Source organism: Suncus etruscus, chromosome 6 (genome assembly GCF_024139225.1).
Source record: "Suncus etruscus isolate mSunEtr1 chromosome 6, mSunEtr1.pri.cur, whole genome shotgun sequence".
NCBI lineage: Eukaryota > Metazoa > Chordata > Mammalia > Eulipotyphla > Soricidae > Suncus > Suncus etruscus.
The window spans coordinates 46785578-46807858 of NC_064853.1; the positions used below are offsets into that span (position 1 = coordinate 46785578).

Here is a 22281-nt window from a genome sequence, read left to right on the forward strand (position 1 = left end):
ATTTGGAGTTTAGCCCTGCAACCAGCACTGTTATGTAATTTGAGGTAATGCCTTAATCTTTCTGGATCTTTATTTTTTTTGTTGCTGTAGGGATGTCTACTTCAAGTGGTGCATAGGGGACCTCATTGTGCCAGGGACTGAACCTGGGGTTCCCAAATACAAAGCATGAGTTCTGACCCTTGGGGGGTCATCTCCCTGGCTCTGAGCCTGTTTCTTCATCAGGAAATGGATCTGGGGACAGTCCCTGATGTTTGGGATGGTGGGTGAGCCTGAGGAATCTAGGATGTGTGTGTGTGTGTGTGTGTGTGTGTGTGTGTGTGTGTGTGTGTGTGTATGTGTGTGTGTGAGTCTGTGTCCCTTCCCTGTCTCCTTCCCTGAACCCCCCCCACCCAATGACTGAGGGCATGGAATGCTGGGGTTGCTGGCTGGGTCCCTTCCTGGCTGCCCCGCCCTGTGATGACGATCCTGGTCCCTCCACCCCTCCACCCCCCATTGCCTGTCTGCTGCAAGGGGCAGGAAGGAAGTGAGGAGGGCAGTTAGCTTCCCCTTTTCTGCTCTGCTCCCAGTACAGCTCAGTCTCTCTCAGTGGCTCAGAGAAGGGGACACCATAGCCATGGCTTCTCAAGTGACTGCTGTCCGAAAGACTTGCTGCTGCTTCAATGTCCGAATCGTTACCTTAGCACTGGCCATCTACCATGTGGTGAGTGCAGATGCCAGACTGAGTATTGAGAACACTTTGTGTGTGTGTGTGTGTGTGTGTGTGTGTGTGTGTGTGTGTGTGTGTGTGTGTGTGTATGTTCAAGGAGGCCCTCTCCCAAAGCCCCTAGTATGCCCTTCACCCCTCTCTGTGGAATCCTGGACAATTCCCTTTCTGATTTTGGGCTTTAGTCTGTCTCAGGCAAATGGGACTCATGTTTGCTGTGGAATTCAAGTTCTGCCTTTGTAAGATGGAGCAATAAGCAGCCTCCAGATGTCTAGCACCAAGAGAATAGTATATAGAAAAACTTGAACCTGGGGTCCTGGGGAAATTTGAGCTGACTAGTGTCTGGGTTGGGAGCTAAAATCAGCCTCCTTTATCTGTGGGCTGATGAATGATGAGAAGTGGGGGTCTCCACCTAGGGCTTCCAGAGTCCTAGCTCAGGCAGGTCTGCAACATTCACCTGCTCCCCCCAAAGCCAAAGGGGATCTTATGCTCTTAAGGTGGTGTCTTTTCTTTCTGAGTGTCTGGGGCTCAGCTGAGGAAGGCCCCTTTAGTGTGCCCACAGTATCTGTTTGCTTGCAGCATGGCTGAGGGCAGCACAGCCTCCCACTCTCACCTTTGTTTAGTGTTGGAGCTCCTGTGCCTGTCCAAACTCACCCCTAACCCCACCAAACCCAGCCACACCCAGCTCACCCAGACCCAGGAGCCTTCCTCTTGAGGTGACTGAGGGCCTGTGGTTAGCTTTTAGTTCTCTCTTGAGCTGGAAGGCTTCCTCACAATTGCTCACTCCCAGAACCTCCCACAGTGCATTGCCTGAGCTGCTTCCTCCTGGAACTCCCAGTCCTGCAGGTGGGGGTAGTAGGAGCGACTGGGGGGGGGGGGGTGTCAGTATGAGGTCTCTGCAGCTTCCCTCCCCTAGCCAACCAGTCTGGCCTCAATGCATTCTACTGGGCCGCCTCAGATCATGGACTCAACCTTTCTGGACCTCATTTTTGTCCTTTGCAAGAGTGATGGTTTCTCTCTCATGGGATGGGTGTGAGGGTCAAGGGGTCTCATACCCGTAAGGCCAGTTATCAGTGCCTGACACAGCACCAGCAAGAAGCCTAAAGAAGAGGATAGTGCCATGGCTGTGCCAATGCCGAGTCCCCTGCCAGTGAGGACGGGGGAGAGGTTGACACAAACGATCCTAAAGCAGGGCCTTTTGTTGTCATTGTCCCACTGTCTGGTAAAGCCAAACTGATTCTGTCTTGTGCCTCAGTTTTTCTTTTATAAAACTAGCAGCAAGAGGATTTGTTTGGGCACAGAGGTCTTGGAGGCTACCCATAAGTAAGTATGATAGGGGCCATCTGGAAGCTTCTCCTGGTCTCTGGTTGCTGGCACATAGGCACGTTAGTGATGGCAGTTGCCTTTCTCAAATTTAGAGAAAGAGGATAGAGGATTTCATGTCATGTCACCTGCAGTTTCCATGTTGGTGACTGACTTGAGGTAGAGAATAAATTCTTGTGTAGGCTGTCCAGGACCAGAGTTTCCATAGACTATGGACTTTGTAATATTTTATTTTTGTGGGAAGCCACATCTAGTGGTGCCCAGGGGATGTTCCTATTTCTGTGATTGAGGGTCATTCCTGGCTGTGCTCAGGGGACCAGGTGAAACTTGAACCCTAGTTCCTACATGCACTTTGTACATTGAGCTGTTTCTCTGGCATGGCTGTGATTATTTTTTGTTTTGGTGTTGGGTCACACCTGGTGATGCTCAGGGGTTAGTTACTTCTGCCTCTGCACTTAGGAGTCATTTCTGGTAATGCTTGGGGGACTGCACAAGATGTTGGGGATGAAACCTGGGTTAACTGCATGCATGGCAAGCACTCTATTTGCTGTACCATTGCTCCAACCTCCACTGACTTTGTGATTCTTGAGCTTGCTTCTCCATCTCTCAAGTTCTCACCTGCACATGATAAAATGCCAGCTAGGCCCATCACAGAGATGGAGATTGATGAGCATAGGATCAAGGAGGTTTTCTCAGAAGCAGTGCTGTTGACAGAGGCACACAGTTGGCTGAAGGAGCGTGAACAGGGAATTCCAATGCAAGGTGAGGAGGTTACAGATCAGAGATTGGTGTCATGTCTCTGTCCAGGCTGGTCTGGAGGTATCAGATTGGGGAGAAGCAGATTGGGGTAGGGACTTGTGACAAGCTGAAGATCCAGAGCCTCACTTGGGTGTAGGATAGATATTTGGAGCTGGAGGATTCATGATGGGACTGAATTTTACATGATAGGAATTTGGGAGCATTCCTAGCCTCCAGCCAAGAGATGCTGACAGCACCCCTAGTCATGTCCACCACATGTCCCACTCCCCAGGAGAGAGGCTGTCTCTCTGCTGTGCACTACTGGGAAGCAGCGATATATTGTAGAGTAAGAGGTAGCATGGGAGGGGTGACAAGACCTAAAGATTGTTGGAAAGGAGGAAGCAATCAACTCCTGGTGGGAGATCTTGAGTTGAGGTGGGGGGTTGGGTGGGGCAGTGTCCTCCTGCTTCTCTGCTGGAGGCTCTGGCCCCTTCCCAGAAGGGGCAGGACTTGGGGGCTTTCCCAGTGCCAACAGGAGGGTGGCAGGTGTGTTGTCTGGACTTTGAACATCTGTGTGGAAAAAAGAAGCGCTGCCCAGATGTGCTGATGAGTATGTGCGTCATCTGGAGTTGGTCATGAGCAACGACTCTGAACGTCGGCAGCTATTTGTGGAAGAGCTCTCGGGGGACAGTTAAATCAGGTGGTAGCATACTGAGACAGCATGATACTCAGGCATGTTGCTGAGGAGGCCCTGCTCTGTCTTGTCCATCCAGTCCCACTATACAAGCTGTTCCTGGCCTGGGAAACTTCGTTGGGCTCGTGGGGAGGACGCACCTGGTCACTGATGACTTCCCACATCAGCTTGCACACAAAGGGCATGCAAAGAACTTGCTTTAATTGGCCCATTTGTCAGCCCAAAGCTCCTCCTGTGTGTACAATAGCAGCTGCTGCCCCTGCCTCCAATGACCCTAATATCTCTCCCCACTTGTCCCACACCTTACCTCTCCCTAAGTGTGACTATGAATGTGATTTCCAGTAAGGAACTGCCTTATGATGGTGACCATTTACCTTAGCAGAAGCAGGATTAGTGAGCAAGAGGCCCAGGCAGACTGGTTCTTGGTACAAGTGACCCCTGGCTGGTTCTGGCATCAGCACTGTGATTGTGCTTGTGCTAATATTCTGTTTTTTCAACATGAGGCCACTTTTTTTTGTTTGTTTGTTTTTGGGCCATACCCATTGATGTTCAGGGGTTACTCCTGGCAGTACTCAGGGGATCATATAGGATATCAGGGATTAAATTCAGGTTGTCCTCTTGCAAGGCCACTGAACTATCACTCTGGTTCATAGGTGCCAATTTTGAAAGTAGATTTCTTATTTCAGAGGAGATGGGATTCTGGATTCCTCTGGGTTGGGGCAGAACTCACACTTTAGCTCTTCCTTTCCTTTGTGTGTTTGTTTGCTGTTATAGTATTTAGGTATCAACACAAGTTGTGGCACATAGGAACACAATGACAGTGATTATAGTCACTGGGCTGGTGCCAGGGATTGAACTCACGACCTCATGCTTACAAGACAGGTGCCCTACCCAGGAGTCACATGTCCATGATATTTCTATCTTGGATGATCTCTGTAGTGCTGGGAGTTTTGGTCATGCACTTGGTTGACTATTCCTCAAGTTCAACTTGTTGAAGGGGTTTTTGAGGCTGACTTAACCTGTGTGATTTTGGGAGGGAAAGTTCCAGTCTCAGCACATCCTATCCTTGTCCCTTGGTGACAGAAAGCATGTAACATAGGCTCCCACTAGGAGATATTTCCAGTTCCCCTTCTATGTGGTTTTTGGGAGAAAGACTCAGTGTGTGTGTGTGTGTGTGTGTGTGTGTGTGTGTGTGTGTGTGTGTGTGTGTGTGTGTGTGTGTGTGTTTTGGATAGGAATCCCTGCTTATCTCTTGAGTAAGGTGGCTACACTTGGGTTTTGCATTTTCTCTGGGAGATTTGTGTATATTCCTCATTTATTACACAAATGGTTTATATATTTGAATCAGTAAGTATCCATGAATTTCTTTTTCTACACTGGGCTTTAATCCCAATCTACTCTATTTACTGCTCCAGGGCATTGCTTTTTAAATGGAAGCAAAGGGGAAGCCTGCTCTGCTCCCTTGACCTTGCACTGAATGCAATAGCTCTGTTGGATTCTCTTGATCTGTCCTATCCAGAACTACAAGGCTCAGTCATGGCCTCTGCTCTCTTACCATCATCAAGGAACAAGTGTGATCAATGCTGCTGCTGCTGGGTCTTTGTCGTCATCCCAGTACTGGGGTATGAATGATCCAGCAGCTGCTTCTTAGAGGAGGCCAAGTGAAGAGATGAACAGGGAACTGTTGAACACAAAGACATACCTAGCTGGGTTGGAGGGAGAAACATGAACAGAAGCTCAGGGGCAGTTGGGAACTTTAGAAACACTGAGAACTTCTAAAGCTGACTTTGGGGGTGACGTTGAGGTGTGCAGAGGTGAGCAGGGGTTGAGGGTGGAAAGAGACCCTCATTTCCTTCTGGCTTCAAGCTACAAGGAAGATTCTCTGCTTGATCCAGTCCCTTCACTTTAAACATGAGGTTCAGGAGGGGCTTTTGGATTATTCCAGGTCCCATGGGTGAAGCAGGGCCCACCCCAAACTCCAAGACTGGGTAGAAGTGTGTAGGGTGACGAGCCCATAGATCAGGGGAGGTGGCCTGTGTGTCTAGGAGGCTTCTCTCACTAGGATTCATTTCTTTCTTACCATGCAGCTTATGAGAAATTTTCTCTTCAGGAAGCCCTCCTGATTTGTCCTTCAGAGAAACCTAGTGGCTCCTCTCACAGCCCCTTCATTTTGGTATCACAAAGATCACAGACCTGGTTCTCCAACTTACTTTCTGTCCTTGAGTCTGTTACTGGTATTGTGGCCTAGAGGCTCACTGGGAACTGAGTTAGGGGTGCATAGTCTGTCCATTGGGAGACTCTCTTAACTTGTTGACCCCCAGACAGCTGCCAAATAGGACCTCTGGAGGTATTGGGGGCTCCTCCTACATGGGCCTGAGGGGACTGTGCCATGATCTGGGTGCAGACACCTATCTGGCCACTTCTTCATCATGCTTCTGCTTCTCAAGCTGGAGATGATCAGGGAATCATGTTTGGGAGCAGGAGCTGGGGTGCCTGCTGCAGTTGGAGCAGGGCCACCTAGTATAGACAGATGTACAGTTGTGGGGTTACCTGGGGTGGAGGAGCTGTTTTGGGGCCAACAGGGGTAGAGGGGCTGTTGTGGGGTCACCTCAGGTAAGAAGTTGTTGGCGTCAACAGGGATAGAGCGACAGTTGCAGGTTCACCTGGGTAAGGAGATAGTTGCTGGGTTCATCCAAGGTGGAGGGACAATTACAGGGATGACCCAGGTTTGGGGGACAATTTTGGGGGTTACCCAGAGTGGGGATAGTAGTGGGGGTCACTTGAGATAGAGGGACAGTTATGGGGATCATCAGGGTGGAAGGATAGTTGCATTCACACCCAGGATGGAGGGACAGTTGCTACCAATAGGCTGTATCAGGGAGAAGCACCTTCAGAGGGAGAGGGCCTTTCCTGGTGGCCAATTGGTACCCCAGACCCACAACCAGGACTTGAGGGCAGGATTGTGGGTCAAGGTCCATCACTTGCCCGCCCTATTCTCCCGGAAGCGGAGTTTTATTTTGAGCCCCAGGCAATGGTCTGGAACCAGCCTCTCACGCTGTGCTCAGGGTGATGACTGTGTTGGTCTCCCAGGGGACAGTTCTGGTACAGGTGGTCAGTGTAGGGGTGAGGGCAGACACAGGCCTTCTCAGGGTCAGAAGCTGAGTCAGAAACTGCAGAGGGATTTGCTGGCTCCTGCTCGTCCACCCTTAGCCTGCTATGATTGAGTGTACTCGCCTCAACCTTTACTTCCTCTTCTGTCCATGGGCCAATGTCCATAGCCTGTAGGGAATCAAGAGAAACCAGATGGGTTTACCATGCATGGCGGGCACCCCACAGAGCCCTGTTTGAAGGAAGAGGAAACCAAGGGCCTCTGTGGGACTAATGGAGTCTGAAATTGGCTATAGCTCGAAGTGGGAGAGTGGTAGCTGGGTCATGGGCCATAGATACTAGGTGCTGCCCAGGCCAGGGGAGGATATGGAAGAGTGTTACCAGGGGACTAGAGTCCCTGGGCTGCTCAGGCCAGGAGCATTTCTGAAAATGAGGAGCCTGGCTCAGGAGGGACATGGAAAATCAGTGGCTGATGGAGATAGTTTTGGGGCCAAAGGGGCTTCCCTAGGAAGTGTAAGATGACAAGGACTTGAGTCAAGTCTAGGAGCTGAGCCTCTAAATTATTATCTATAGGTGCTTTGATGACAACCCTTCACCTCCAAGGATAAAAGAGGCTATAGGGGCTCACTGGGCTGGGAACTCCCTTTTGTGCTCTCATTTTTCCAGGGCAGGTTCCTCATTCCCTTTTCTCCCAGAGTCTGGTCTGGAGGGTAATGGAGAGAGAACAGAAGGCCAAGGGCTGAGGGCAGGCCTTATTCCAGGTGCAGGGGAGGGACTAAATAACGGGGAGGAGGTCTCTCCTCCAGCACAGCCAATACCAACTATGTTTTCTGCTGCCTCGGCCTTTGTTCAGCTGCTCCACTGACTTCTCTTGTTCCCATCCATGCCAGTCTCCAGGTCATTGCCCTTGGAGGACCACATGCTTCCTAGTGTCTGCTACATCTTATTGTTTGTGCTGTTACCATTTCTGAAGGCTCCTGCGTGCCTGGTACACAGCTCATATACAGTTCACTGTGGCCTTTCTTAACCTACTCCTAGCCTTTGTGCTCCTAACTTTCCCCTCACCAGGTTGGCTCCCCTGTGCTCCGCAGCAGCACAGGCCCCCCCCCCTCAATTTCACTTTATGTCTGTAAACCTTTCACTGTGTTTCATTTGCATATCCCAAGAGCACAGAATGGATGCACCCAGCACCTTCACCCACATGGAGAAACAGGAAGATAGGAGAAGACCCAGAGAGATCTTTGGTTATCCTTCTTGTCACTGCCGAACTCCTCTCAACACATATAATTCTAGAAGGTTCTATGATGAAAAGAGGTTGCACAGCACCTGTTCTTTCATGCCTGTCTTCTTTCTTTCTGCATTATGTAGGTGAGCTCCATCATGTTTCTTCAGGTACCCAGCTCCATGTGTGACTGTGTTGTGGAGGACATTGCGACTATGTTCATTCAGGGTTGTTACATCGACTTGTTACAAGCCCTGCGCTTTGGTGTCCATACACAGCGCTACTCTATTCAGACCCTTTCTAGGCAGAAGTGAGTCAGGAGGAGACAAACATCAACTGCTTCCTACTATATGGTCCCTTTTTTCTGTTCCACAGTCAAGGAAGTTGAGGCACAGAAAAGCGATATGGCCAAGAGGAGAGAGGGTGGCAGCCTCCCAGAGAAGCTGGGTTCTAAAGCAAGGGGTGTTCGTTGCCTGAGGGTGCTCTGTGAGGGGCCTCGCGATGACATCTGTGCTGCAGATAGTGCTGGGTGGGGAGACCAACCCAACAGGCTGCCTTGATAAGCTGAGGCAGGAAGTGTGGGCTGGAGCTGGGGGTGGAAGCTTCCTTTTGCTACTGGTTCTCATCCCCTATCTTTGCCCCTAAAACCTTGGGGGGCCCAGTAAAAACTGGAGATGTTAATCAGAATCATACTAACACCCCAAGTGGCAGGTTCCCCTGGAGAGCGGTGGAGAGGTGCCCCGTGAGAATGAAGGGTTAGAAGGGTGTGTCTGGCAACCATTCTGCAAACTTCGTATCTCTCAGGCACCTCAAGATGATCCTTGACATGACTTCCCGCACGATCTTCTCATGTGACACAGAGAGACCCCCACTGTCCTCTGGTGAACGGGGACTCCCTGACCCATGCTCATCATTAGAGGCACTGACATTAGAGCCTTCTCCAGGCCTTTGTTGCACCATGAGGTGAGGCTGTAATCTCAGCCGTATGCTCGGCGAGGGACATTTGTGAGATTGGGGAACCCACAGCAGGGTTGTAGGAACTTGCTCAGCCTGGCAGGAGTGGGGTTGTTAGCACCCATTCTGTCCTCATGCTCATGAGGCAAGGACTCACCAGGAGCCATTCTCAACCCCGTTGTAACTGGTCCTTTCTATTCCTCCTCCCCGCCTAAAATCCCAGTGAATATTCTCTAAACATCAGGGCCTCAATTCCTAAACTTCAGAGCCTGCTGTGAGCCCAGCTTCTCAGAGAGGGACCTGGTGTTTGAGCCAGAATTGGGGGGGGGGGGGGGGATGGAATCACTCACATACTTGATGTCACTGCAGTCAGCAGCAACTATGGCTTTGACTTACAGCCACATGATTGTGGCAGTTAATTATCCCTTCCCAGCAGGCCCTCCCCCAAGTCCTTCGATCACTGCCATCTCCACACCCTCCACTGTCATCTCTATTATCACTGTACATGTGATCACAGCTGTCACCATGGGGCGAGACTCAGCTACAGGGCAGCTGGCGGGTCCCTCCCTGTATGCTCACGACTGTTCAGCCTGACCACGGTTCTTCCCCCACCTCCAGCCATCTCTATCTCTGATCTTGCCCTGTCACTGCTTGGGGGAAAGCAATAGGAATTCTCCTGGCCTCCAGTCTGACCTACTGGGTGTTCAGTTAGGGAAGTTGTGCTTGTTGTTGAGAAGGGGTGGGGTGGGGGGTTAGGAAAGGGAACTAGGAGCAGGAGGAGCAGAGGAGGGGCAGAAGGGAAATGGAGGGGGTGGGTGGGGTGAGGCTGGGCTGGGCTGGGCTGACGATGCTTTATGGGGTGCTGGTATGACCTCAGTCCTGACCCTGCCTCCTCTGGCCCCAGTTCTCCACTGGCAACCTCCCATCTCTCAGGGAATCCCCTGTCCACCCGCTTTTCCCTGCCATGTACTTGTCCTTTTGGGCCTTAGTACCTCTTTGCTGTTAGCTGCAAAGAGCTTATTCACCCTTCATAGCTCAGACATTTCCTGTGTGGAACCCAAACAGCAGCCTAGGCTCTGTCTTGAGGGGCCCTGAGACTCCTCACCCACATGTCTCCTGTACACACACTCAGAGGCCATGAGATCAGGTGGGGGGTTTATCTAGACACCCTGGATAGAGCTGCTCTGGCTACCCCACAACAGCCTCACCCTATTTCCTAGGCAGAAAGACTGAGGCTCAGAGGGGGCAGTAGTTTGCTCAAAGGCACACAGCTGGGATGGGCCTGGAAGGAGGTAGTGGAGGCAAAAGGGGTGGGGGTTTCTAGTACCTCCTTTCCTGGTGTGTGTGTGTGTGTGTGTGTGTGTGTGTGTGTGTGTGTGTGTGTGTGCAGGAGGCAATACTCTTGTTCCAGCTTCCCTAGGGAGGGAGGGTGCCTGAGAAATCTGGGTTTTTGAGGTTCTCCAAGAATACGATGTGACTGAGCCAAGTACTTTTACAAGGACAATGAGGACACCCAGTGTACAGAGCGAGGCTCTAGGGTGAGGTGCAGCCTTGGGTTGCCCCATGTTATGTGATCTCATTTGTAAAGACTCAGTTGTCCTGGCGTTCCTGCTGACAATTGGGGATAACCAGGGGGACAGATAGGCCAGGGTTGTAGAGCCGGGAGCCCCTCATGGAAGCTGGAGAGCTCTAAGTGGTGTAGATTCCACAGAGGGTATGAGCCACTCTGCGGTGACTCTGGCCCAGGGCTGGTTCCCTATTCTGTGGGCCTCAGCTCCTCTCTTACGTGGCTGACAGTAGAGGCCTCACTATGGGAGAAAGGGAAATAGGGTGAAGGTGAACCTGGCAGCTTTAAATTAGGCTTTTATTTTATGTATGTATGTATGTATGTATGTATGTATGTATGTATGTATGTGTGTATGTATGTGTGTATGTATATATGTATTTATTTTTTTTTACAAAGCAAGTAATCCTTCCAGGGCTCTGCATAAACTGCAGGGCATCAGGGGAGAGAGGTACTTTTTCTGCAGACTTGGAGCCCAGACATGGGGTTGGCAAGTGGGGCAGGCCCTAGGGAGAACCATGAGGCACTGGGGAGAGAATCAGAGATGGGCCCAGCATTCTGTGCTAAGCTCTGGACACTACTTCTTAGCCTCAAGTGACTGTGGGCAAGCTGTCTATCCTAGGAATAGAGTTGAATGTTGAAGGTTGAAGGAGGTGTGTTTCTTCTTGGGGCTGTGACTCCTAAATGGAACTAGGCTGACTTTCCAGGGCCCCTTTCTTGGCACCTGCTCTTTGGGAAAGGAGGTTTGGGAAGACGGCAGGCCTGGAGGCAGGCTCTGAGTTTGGGAACAGAAATGAGGAACTGCAACTATGTGTTAGCAGTGTTTTGTAGAGTAGAGTGATGTACAAGGGTGACCCATTAGGCCCCGAGAGAGCACTATTAGTATTTCTGGTGTGTGTATGTGTGTGCACGCATGTGTGTGCGTACATGCATGCACGTATGTAGTGATGCTGGTGACCGCCCAGGACAGGAACCCAGGCATGCAATTTAGAAGTAACAGAAAAAGGTGCACGATGAATCTCTGGGCCTCTAAAGCTGAGGTCAATGGGGGCTCTGATGCATTTAGAGGGCAGGGTATATAGGAAGGCTATACCTGATAGCTCAGAGCTGGGGTTTTAAACCTCCACTCTGATCCCAACTTGCTGCTGTTTGTTCATGGGTAAGACCAGAAACTTCTCTGAACTCACAAGGGAAGCAGAAGATGCAGGAGAGCCCCAAGGGCAACTTGTAGCGTTGTCTGACTTAGCTGTGCTCCAGAGTCCAGACAATCATGAGTTCCTGGGACTTGGGGTGCTGTGGTCATTACAGGCACAGATGCTCTTGTGAATCACATGTGCTTTACTTGTACCTCAGCGGGAGGCGCTCTCCCCCTCTGGGGCCTCTTCTACCCTGGACTGACTGATACCTGCCTGCCCGCCCCTCTCTTCTCTCTAATGAGGCATCTGGGAGTCTGGGGCTCAGGGGTTTTGCCTTCAAGGACCTAGGAAGCTCGTCTCTCTAATGCTGTTTCTTGCCATACAAGGACAGCTTCTGTCGCCCTGACCCCATCATCTGCCTATTCCTTGGGCCATTCTGAACCTTCTTGGTGAAGTGAGTCATTTTGACTCTCCCTTTCCTGGGAAGCCAGAGAACTCACAAGCTGCTCCCTGGCACTGTGCTCCTGGCAATGCTCCTTGCCCCCCCCACCTCGGCCTGTCCCCCTCATGTAAGTCCAAAGCAGACTGGGTTTGCTGGCCCATGATCAGAACCCAAGCTCAATGTTGTGCATATACAATGATAGGTTTCCTTTAACAAATCCAGGGTCACCTGATTTTCCATGGGAAAATTCAGGTGAGAGAGAGAGAGAGAGAGAGAGAGAGAGAGAGAGAGAGAGAGGTATGAAGGGACAGGGTCAAGGTCACATGCTGGCCTGGATTCAAATGCATTTCTGGCTGGCTCTGGAGTCCGGCTCTTCATCTCTCTTCTCTGCTCCCCTGAACAGGATGTAAGGTGGCAGGAAGACAGATGGAGAACTGTGTCTGAGCTAAAAAAACCACTGTGTCAGCAAGGAGGAAACAGATGGTGGGTGTCTGGCTGCCTGTCAGCTGAGCATGAGTTACCTCTGCAGGGACACCTAGAAGGCCAATGAAAACTGAGGCCATATTAATAGAGGTAGGACATCCATGAGAAGGGAGGAGATGCATCTTGTTTTACTCAGAGAAGGCAGATGGTCTCTAAAGAATGGCAGGGACTCACAAAAGACTGTGTCTCTTGTGGCTGGAAGCCTTTTAGCTGAGACTACTTGGTACAGGATGGTGGAAGTGATTTCCAGGGTCCTTTTAAACTGCTGTTTTGTGGCTGGACTTCATCTCTTTCCAGAGCCCACTGACAATAATATCTTCCTGATTTGTTCCTTCTCCATCATTCCTAGAGAGGGCTCATTTGTTCATTCATTTATTGTACACAACAGCTAGACAGTCAGGCACTTCCTTCTAACCTGGAACCTGGTGGGAATAACAGCCATCTTGAACATAGCATAGTGCATGGTACAGAGACAAGGCTTCATTCTCTCTGGTGCTACTGCAGCTCTGAGGCAGATTTCATTATTATCCCCTCTTTGCAGATGAGCACATGGAGGGGCCAGGGAATATGGTTCACAGGGCATCCTAGAGGCTCATGGGTTAGTTAAAAGCTCTCGGGTCTGTGTTGATAATTCCAAGAACTTGGGGTCCTATAATGTTCAGAGACGGCAACTACAATACTTTGATGTCTGGATCCTTGTGAAATGGAAAGCAGAGGAGGGTCCCAGGTTCTGGCCAGAGCCTTCAGCCTCCTCCCTACTGGCTGTCCAACATGTTTCATTCACTCTTTGTTGCATCAGAAAGTAACTTCTAGAAGGATCCTTATTTCACTGCTTTGGCAGCTGAGGCTGAAAAGCCAAGAGCCCTGAGTTCCTGGGGTGAAGAGAGAAAGAAGGGGGCGATGGGTCCCTGCACGGCCCCTGTTTATTCAGGCCCCTTGACTGCAGATGACTGGGCATGGAACTATGCGGGTTGCAGGCTGACACACTCTCTCTAATCTATTCCAGATGATGAGTGTCCTGTTGTTCATTGAGTACTCCTGGGAGGTGGTCCATGGCAAGGCCTCCTGCAGATTCTCCAAGACAGGCTACCTACGGATCGGTAGGTGGCCCTGGTGGGGGCTGGAAACTACTTATCCTCTTCCCTTCTTTGACACTTGTTGCCACCTGATCTATGGATAGTAAGGCAGTGAGGGTGGTACTGGGCAAACATACCCAACTTAGAAGGTGCCATGGGCCTCTTGTTCATACTGTCAATAGCTGCTCATTTTCTGCCTGCAGCTGTGCCCCTCACCAGCCCTGCTGACCTCTCCAGGGTCCTTCGGCTCGTGAGCTTCTGTCCACACAGGACTGGCATTTCATGGAGCCCTGCCTGGACTCCTGGTCCCTTATCCAGAGACCACCTTCTCAGAGATCTTGTCTGATCTTATGCTGCTAAAGCAGATCCCAGTCTCCCAGCCCTCACTGCCTTTCTTACACAATTTTATGTCAGCCAGAATGCTCTGTTTGGGTCATATGAAGGGTGCGGCCCGAGCACTACATTATTGACTGACACTGTCCCTGCACCAAAATTGTCCAAAGTGCAATCTTGGGCCCCAGGTGCAGTCCCAGTAGCAACACCAAATCCTCACAGCTTCCCCTTGCCTTTCAGCCAATCTGATGTCCAGCTTCCTGCTCATCTACATGCTCTTTATCATCAGCCTGAGTCTGCTGATGGGAGTGGTTACGGTGAGGGTCTGAGCCGGGCCTGGGGCTCAGGCAGGGAACCCGAGTGGTCTGATTGATCCCCTGGCCAGTCCTCTCCACTGGCTACTCAGGGTGGGAGGAGCTCTAGGAGATCCTGAGGGGAGATCTTTGGGCTGCACTGGAGAGCTCTGTTTCAACACTCTCTCCATGGATGTCTGGGAGGAGGGTGGTTGCAGCCTAGTGCCCCCACTCACTTCTCACCCTACTCCACCAGGCTGGAGACATCCTTCGAGGTTGCAAGCAGAAGCAGGGAATTTCAACAGAGGAAAGAGGAAGAGTGGTTTGGGTTGCAGGTGCTGTCCCCCATGAGAAGAACCCAGCAGGGCAGAAATGTGGACATTTCTGGGTCTTCCCACCCTGCAGGGGTGAGGCTGTGGCTCCACCCATGCAGAGAGGAAAGTCCCCCCCCCCAACCCCACCAGCCCTGTGCCCACTTGGCCAGGCACAGGCACCATGACCACAGGGGCAGAAGCTGATAGTTCCCAGCACTCAGAGTGATTTGAGACAACTACTGCAGAGTGCTCTTCAGTGATTCTGTCATCATATGTGGCCTCAAACTTCATCGGTCACTTGTACTTAGCCCAAGGAGGGGACTTTAATTTGGCTTCCACTTTGGTTATGACCAAGTGTCCTGCCTCTAGCAGGCTTTTCCCACATTTTGCTTTAACAATCCCCTCCCTCCACCATTTTTCCAGATCTGCTATTGGGGGTCTCTCTGGCCAGAGCTGAGGAACATGTGGGTTCCCACAGGCCATAGCACAGACTGTAGGGGCCCCTGTGGCCATGACTGAGTGCCAGAGGCACCCTGACATGCTGATCTGCCTTTCAGAGACGAGAGAAATACCTGCTGCCCTTCATATCATTGCAAATCATGGACTTCCTGCTGTGCCTGATGACGCTGCTGGCCTCCTACATTGAGCTGCCCGCTTACTTCAACTCCCACAGAGATCAAGTGGTGAGTGCCAGCCCTGAGTCTCCATTGGCTCCATGTGGGTTGGAGACGGTATGGGAAAGAACTCTTAAGCCCTTTTCTTTATTGGGAGCATAAGCAAGTCTCTGAGCTCAGTGCCCCCCCCCTCATGTGTGCCACACATGTGTGTACTCACATACACATACATGCACATGTGCCCCCACATACATGCATGTGCACTCACACAGACCCCACCAAGTCTGTTCCACAACCTGTGATTGCATCTTCTTGTGGTGTCTTAGGAGCATTCAGTGAGGACTGTGCCGGGGGGCTCGGTGCCACAGGGTTCATGGTGAGGTGGGGCAGCCATGAGACAGTCCCAGAGAACTGGGAACACCCTCCCCTCTTCACCCGTGTTGCTCCTTTGGAAGCAACTTGAAGGCAGGAAGAGAAAGATGATGAAAGCTCATGGGTGTTGCTGCCATGGTGGGGGTGATGGTAAAGGCTGGTGCCAATCACTGACTTGACTACCCACAAAGCCTCTTCTTTTTTTTTTTTTTTTGGTTTTTGGGCCACACCCGGTGACGCTCAGGGGTTACTCCTGGCTATGCGCTCAGAAGTTGCTCCTGGCTTGGGGGACCATATGGGACACCGGGGGATCGAACCGAGGTCCGTCCAAGGCTAGCGCAGGCAAGGCAGGCACCTTACCTCTAGCGCCACTGCCTGGCCCCCTTTCTTTTCTTCCTTTCTTTCTTTCTTTCTTTCTTTCTTTCTTTCTTTCTTTCTTTCTTTCTTTCTTTCTTTCTTTCTTTCTTTCTTTCTTTCTTTCTTTCTTTCTTTCTTTCTTTCTTTCTTTCTTTCTTTCTTTCTTTCTTTCTTTCTTTCTTTCTTTCTTTCTTCTTTCTTTCTTTTCTTTCTCTTCTTTCTCTCTTTCTTCTTTCTTTCTCTTCTTTCTCTCTTTCTTCTTTCTTTCTTTCTTTCTTTCTTTCTTTCTTTCGTTCTTTCTTTCTTTCTTTCTTTCTTTCTTTCTTTCTTTCTTTCTTTCTCTCTTTCTTTCTCTCTTTCTTTCTTTCTTTCTTTCTTTCTTTCTTTCTTTCTTTCTTTCTTTCTTTCTTTCTTTCTTTCTTTCTTTCTTTCTTTCTTTCTTTCTTTCTTCCTTTCTCTTTCTTTCTCTTTCTCTCTTTCTTTCTCTTTCTCTCTTTTTCTTTCTCTCTCTCCCTCCCTTCCTTCCTTCCTTCCTTCCTTCCTTCCTTATTTCCTTTCCTTTCCTTTCCTTTCCTTTCCTTTCCTTTTTCCTTTCCTTTCCTTTCCTTTTCTTTCCTTTCCTTTTTCCTTTCCTTTTCTTTCCTTTCCTTTTTCCTTTCCTTTTTCCTTTCCTTTGCTTTCCTTTCCTTTTTCCTTTCCTTTCCCCTTTCCTTTCCTTTCCTTTCCTTTCCTTTCCTTTCCTTTCCTTTCCTTTCCTTTCCTTTCCTTTCTTTTCCTTTCCTTTCCCCTTTCCTTTCCCCTTTCCTTTCTCCTTTCCTTTCTCCTTTCCTTTCCTTTCCTTTTTCCTTTTTCCTTTTTTTCCTTTTTTCCCCTTTCCTTTCCTTTCCTTTCCTTTCCTTTCCTTTCCTTTCCTTTCCTTTCCTTTCCTTTCCTTTCCTTTCCTTTCCTTTCCTTTCCTTTCCTTTCCTTTCCTTTCCTTTCCTTTCCCCTTTCCTTTCCCCTTTCCTTTCTCCTTTCCTTTCTCCTTTCCTTTCCTTTCCTTTTTCCTTTTTCCTTTTTTTCCCTTTTTCCCCTTTCCTTTCCTTTCCTTTTCTTTCCTTTCCTTTCCTTTCCTTTCCTTTCCTTTCCTTTCCTTTCCTTTCCTTTCCTTTCATTTCCTTTCCTTTCCTTTCCTTTCCTTTCCTTTCCTTTCCTTTCCTTTCCTTTCCTTTCCTTTCCTTTCCTTTTTCTTTCCTTTCCTTTCCTTCTTTCCTTTCTACAGCCCAGTAAATCCTCAATGGCTTTATATCTCATGGCAAGATATAACAATTATTTCAAATTAACCCTTATTAATCTAAATTTTGATACTTCCTTTGCCTCTGTGTTGTAACAAACAATATGAAGTAAATAATGTGCTGCAAGGGAGCAGGTTAGATTGGTGGATGGGAAACTGGGGTGAGTTGGAAGGGAGAGTTGGAAGGCCACATTGGTGGTGGGACTGGTGTTTGGACATTTAATGCCTGAAGTAACTATTTTATAGATAAATGGTAAATCACAGTGTTATAATAAATTTTGCATTTAATTTAGATTCTGTGGTTAACTATTGTACTAATAATGTTTTCTCATGTACATAATTCCATCACTCTGCCTTCAAACACCCCTATTCTATTGGGGTTGGTCTTGTCAGAATGTCTGACATCCACATCTCTTTGTGGGTGGGGGGTTGGACTAAGGCAATATTGAAGGCTCTGGTTGAGACTTTCTTTTTTTTTTTTTTTTTTGGTTTTTGGGCCACACCCGGTGACGCTCAGGGGTTACTCCTGGCTATGCGCTCAGAAGTCGCTCCTGGCTTGGGGGACCATATGGGATGCCGGGGGATCGAACCGCGGTCCGTCTCCTAGGCTAGCGCAGGTAAGGCAGGCACCTTACCTCGAGCACCACCGCCCGGCCCCTGGTTGAGACTTTCTAACCCCCTCTGTGCCCCTGAGGAAAGGGCCTCTTGTGAACTTCTGATCTCAGATTGCTCTTCTTCCTCCTTGTCTGTCCTCTGCAGGACCCCTCCAAGGTCCCTAATCATCTGCTGGACTTCTGCCTGAGCATTGTGACACTCTGTAGCTTCTTCATAGAAATGCCCAGCTACCTTGACTTCAAGGCTGTGGACCGCATGGTGAGGCCTGGAGTGGGGGTAACTGCTGACTGGCTGGCCCAGATTGGGCCTTGTAGGCTGAACTTCTGCCTGCAGACTGTGGGAGGAGGGTCTATGTGAATGAATGATAGAAAGCTGATGCAGGAAGAAGCTGGGAGGTAATTGGGGCAAATTAGACTGAGCAGGAAGCCAGGTAGGCATGTGGCTGGTCAGAGGAACAGCTTGATCCCAGGAGGGAGACTCCACCATACAGAGCATTGGGGTTTGCTCTTGATTGCCAACTAAGTGCTAGTTTTCCAATGCAGTGACTTGAAACAGCAAGTGTTGGTTGTCTCTCCCTATTCCAGATGGTTGGGAATCGGTAGGAGCTCAAGGAGCCACTTGCATACTTGGGGTGAGCTTGTACCCAAGCTGGGAAAGAGATTTTGTGCTCTAGAGGCTCATGTCATTCTAAACAGCCACCTCCAAGATGCCCATCCTTTACTTGTCTGTCTTCTCAGAGGGGCCTTGAATGTCCTGACTTGGACACCTAATGGCATAGCTGTTGGCCTCCTGGGGGGTTGAAGACCTGAGAGGTAGTGAGGCAGGAGGAACTGGTGTGTCTTTTCTTTTTTGGTTATTTTTTGACTACACCTGGTAATGCTCAGGGCTTACTCCTGACTCTGCACTTAGGAATCGCTCCTGGTGGGTTTGGGTGATCATATGGGAAACTAAAGATCTACATAACCATGTATAAGACAAGTACCTTATCTGGTACCATGGCTCTAGTCCCTAGCACATCTATGTAACACCTTCTGGGAAGTCAGATTCCCCTGTGCCACACTCCAGCTGGGAAATGTGTAGCTTAAGTCAATCCCCCAGACCCCATGCTCTGCATTTGGAAGAAATGGATGTGGGGTGCATGGGTGTGTGTGTGTTTGTAAAGTGAGGGTTGGCCTATTGGGATCAGTGGCCACCTCATCTTGCTCTATTATTGCTTGAATGCTGCTTGCATGGTTCCCAAGCATTTCAGGGCTTAGGTGGGTCCCATTAACCCTGATCCTGCTCTGGAAAAGGGCAGAGGTAAGGCTTGCTGTCAGCTCAGAGATAGGAATTCCAGCCTGTCATAGGTGATGTAGGTAGGGTGCTCTTATAGTTCCTTATGACCAGAAGCACAAAAGGGCTCTCAAATCTGTTGCAGAATTTCTTCTCCATCCAAAAAGGCACATCCCAAAACCAGCTCATCAAGAAGATGATAATCTTATCCATTGCCTTTATTGCTGTTCTCATCCTGAAGGTGAGTGACTACTGCCTGCAGTACTAGGAGGGGCAGGGATCTCTGTCCTCCCCTCTTGCTTCTTCCTGTAGCCTGAGACTGCTTTTCTAACCTCACCTGGGGTCCCTGGGTAGATCAGTGATAACTGTTGTGTGTTCAGGTTTTGGGGAAGCTCTGGTCAGGGGAAGCACATACAGAAAGGCCTGTTTGTACACCAGCTCTCCTGCACATGCTGAGTAGTGGCCACTCTACCCCTGCATCTGGGCTCTCAACCTGGCAGAGTCAGGGTCCTCTGACTTTGTTCACAGAAATTCTATGTGATTTGCTTGAGTTCCTATGATAGTAGTGGGATAGAAAAGGTAGGAGGGTGTGGGTGACTGATAGTCTGAATCTGCTTTCAGAGCCCTACTCTAAGAGGTCGTGAGTACGAGAAGCATGTGCAGAAGGTCTAGATCTTCCTGTTGTTTGGGGTTGACAAGTAGCATTTATGGGACTTCCAGTGAGGACAGAGGGTCTGCAGCCTGGGAAAGGTCCTTCCTATACCAAGTCCTTGGGACTGGGGATGGGCAGTGCCTGGGACTGACTGGGGTTTGAACTGATTTGAGCTGAGATTTGAGCCTACAAAAGAAACCTGGGGTATCTCAGGAAGTCCTAACACCTGTGTTAGACCAAGGAGAATGGATGGTCCACACAGCCTAACCTGAACTATTATTCTCAGGTCTACATGATAAAATGTGTGCAGAGATGCTATGAACTTATCAAGTTCATGAACTCTGACAAGGAGGATAGCAAAGACCTGCAGAAGGTAAGTCTTGTTGGGGGCAACCCCCACCCATCCATCACTGCTCTGGACCGTGCCATGTGGGCAAGCCCCATCCCACCACACTAACTGTATCATGTGGGCAAGTCCCTCTCCTGAACGGGGTCATTGAACAAGGGGCATGGAGCATCTCTTTTAGCACCATAGTCTAAGATTCGAATAATTTATTCCAACTTCATTCATTTATGCCCACACACACTCTTTTTTGGCTCTATATTTGCCCTGAAGATACAGGGAGAATTAAAATGCCCCTTTGATCTAGAGTATAGTATGAACCAGAGAAAATTAAGGCTCAGAATGCCAGTTACCGGTAAACAGAGGAGGCACTGGCTGTATTTAGGGGATCAAGGAAGAGAGATAAAGTGCATGTTGAAGCATAAAATTGAAGAAATAAAAGGGGTTCCAGAGAGATAGTACAGTGAGTAGGGTTCTTGACTTGCACATAGATAATTCCATTTGATCCCTAGAACCCCATATAGTCCCCAAACACCACCAGGAATGATCCCGGAGCATAGAACCAGGAGTAAAGCCTGAGTATCACTAGGTGTAGACCATTCCTTGTCCCCAGAAAAAGAACAACAAAGAAATGAGAGGGAAAGTTTAGTTATGGCTCACTTTTCTCATCTGTAAAAAAAGGTATTGAATGAGTTAGGGTGTTTTTATTGTTTAAAGTGGCAAAACCTCAAGACCATCAGACATTTTTTGGCGTGATACAAACAGTGATACTCAGGGATCATGCCTGGTAGTGTCAGGGAACCAGAGGTATTCCTGGGGATCGAATCCAGGTGGACCATGTGACAGCATGAGCCTTTTGTGCTGTATTATTACACCGGCCCTAAGCCTGTCAGATTTAAGAGGGATATTTATTAGCCATGAAACTTGAAAGGCCAATGCAGTGTGGCTGAGTTCTGATGATGTCAGCATATGACACCTTTCTTGCAGCTCTTCCTTCTCCTTTCCATGGTCTTGATCCTCTTCTGAAAAGTTTTTCCCTCCTGTGAGCCAGAGGACTGCCAGAATCCCTCAGTTAACTGGCACTCTCAGCAATGCTTCAGACAAGTAGGAAGCTTGTCTCATTGGGCCATCTTGGATCCCTGGTGGCTCCCAGACCAGGAGAAAACTGTTTGAGATGGGATTTTATGTGGAGTGACCACACTCTGGATCTGAGCAGCTCTACCTGAAAGCACACACACTGAATATTTTCCAAGGAAAATGTGGCTATAGTGACCAAAGCAAGGATCCCTGTGTGAAGTGGACAGGGCCTCTCCTGCCTCCACAACAGGCACAGGGTCTGCTGTAGTCTTGCGCTGAGAGCTCAGCACAAAGGAAGCATTCCTGCAGGCCCCATGAGCAGCAGCATCATGTGAGTCTGTCAGTCAGTTCTCAGCATTCCTCTTTCGCCCCTCCCAGGTGTACCTGCCATCTTATGAGGAAGCACTGGTTCTACCACAGAAGACTCCAGAGGAAGACCCAGCATCACCACCCCCTTATACTGAAGTGTGATGTATACCAGGCACCAGCAGTGGTGCTGGCAGGGGCAGAGCTGCCTCACAACTTGCTTCTTTGCTTTTGGAGTCCTGTGGACTGAGTGAACCACCTGACTGACTGCAGGACAATTGCTTGTGTCCACCTTGCTGGCCTGCTTTCCTCGCAGGGCCTGGGAAATGCTGACAGTAGGGTTAACCCTTTAGAATGAATGCCTCCTTGGGTTTCACAAATTCAGTCCAATAGCATTTGGCTTATGTTGATCAGCTCTGATGTTTGTCTCAGAACTAGCACAAGTCAGTGAACAATTAAGCAACTGTCAGCTTGACCCCTTTTAACCAAGTGACTAGCAGGTCAAGAACACACTTATAAGTTCAATAAAGTAATTTGGTTAAACTGAAACAGACCATTGCACTGGTTTCTACATAGCAATGTAGCCAAATTATTCTCAGTTAGTCCTCCTCACTCATCCATTGAGCCATCTATCATTGATACATTCACTTATCCATCCATCCATTCATACACCTATCTATCATCTATCCAATTTCGTCACAGACTTTGTTTAGTGATCAAGTCAACCAACCACCAAAGATCAAGTTAGCATAGTGATAAAATTTAATAATAATAATAATAATAATAATAATAATGGTAATAAAGATTATAATAATATAAACCAGTCCCAAACCATCCCAGTCAACTGAATCCTGTAACTGGCTTGCTCTCTGGTACTTCCAAGTGTCTGAACAATTGTGAATTCAAATGAAAAATTGTTTAACAATGGATAAGCTGCTATCCAATGCTTAGTTCCAGGCCACAACTGTCATTTATATCCTCAGGCCCAGAAAACAGAGCAATATTTCATGAAAATGC

General features: G+C 49.1%; 1 protein-coding gene across 1 annotated transcript; it reads left to right on the plus strand.

Annotated features, from left to right (window-relative positions):
* Positions 1 to 509: 509 nt before the first annotated feature.
* Positions 510 to 22080, plus strand: LAPTM5 (lysosomal protein transmembrane 5). The gene is made up of 8 exons (XM_049775008.1): positions 510 to 700; positions 13374 to 13467; positions 14017 to 14093; positions 14941 to 15066; positions 17759 to 17872; positions 19032 to 19127; positions 19825 to 19911; positions 21337 to 22080. The coding sequence occupies exons 1-8, from the start codon at positions 614 to 616 to the stop codon at positions 21427 to 21429; spliced, it is 774 nt and encodes a 257-aa protein (XP_049630965.1). The 5' UTR covers positions 510 to 613; the 3' UTR covers positions 21430 to 22080.
* The last annotated feature ends 201 nt before the right edge of the window (positions 22081 to 22281 follow it).

What these genes read in the sequence shown, in the direction of transcription:
- LAPTM5 (XM_049775008.1), top strand. Translation starts at nt 614, where the DNA reads ATGGCTTCTCAAGTGACTGCTGTCCGAAAGACTTGCTGCTGCTTCAAT. An exon ending in TGCTGATGGGAGTGGTTACG is followed by an intron (nt 14,094 to 14,940) that starts GTGAGGGTCTGA and finishes TCTGCCTTTCAG; the next exon opens with AGACGAGAGAAATACCTGCT. An exon ending in TTGCTGTTCTCATCCTGAAG is followed by an intron (nt 19,128 to 19,824) that starts GTGAGTGACTAC and finishes TATTATTCTCAG; the next exon opens with GTCTACATGATAAAATGTGT.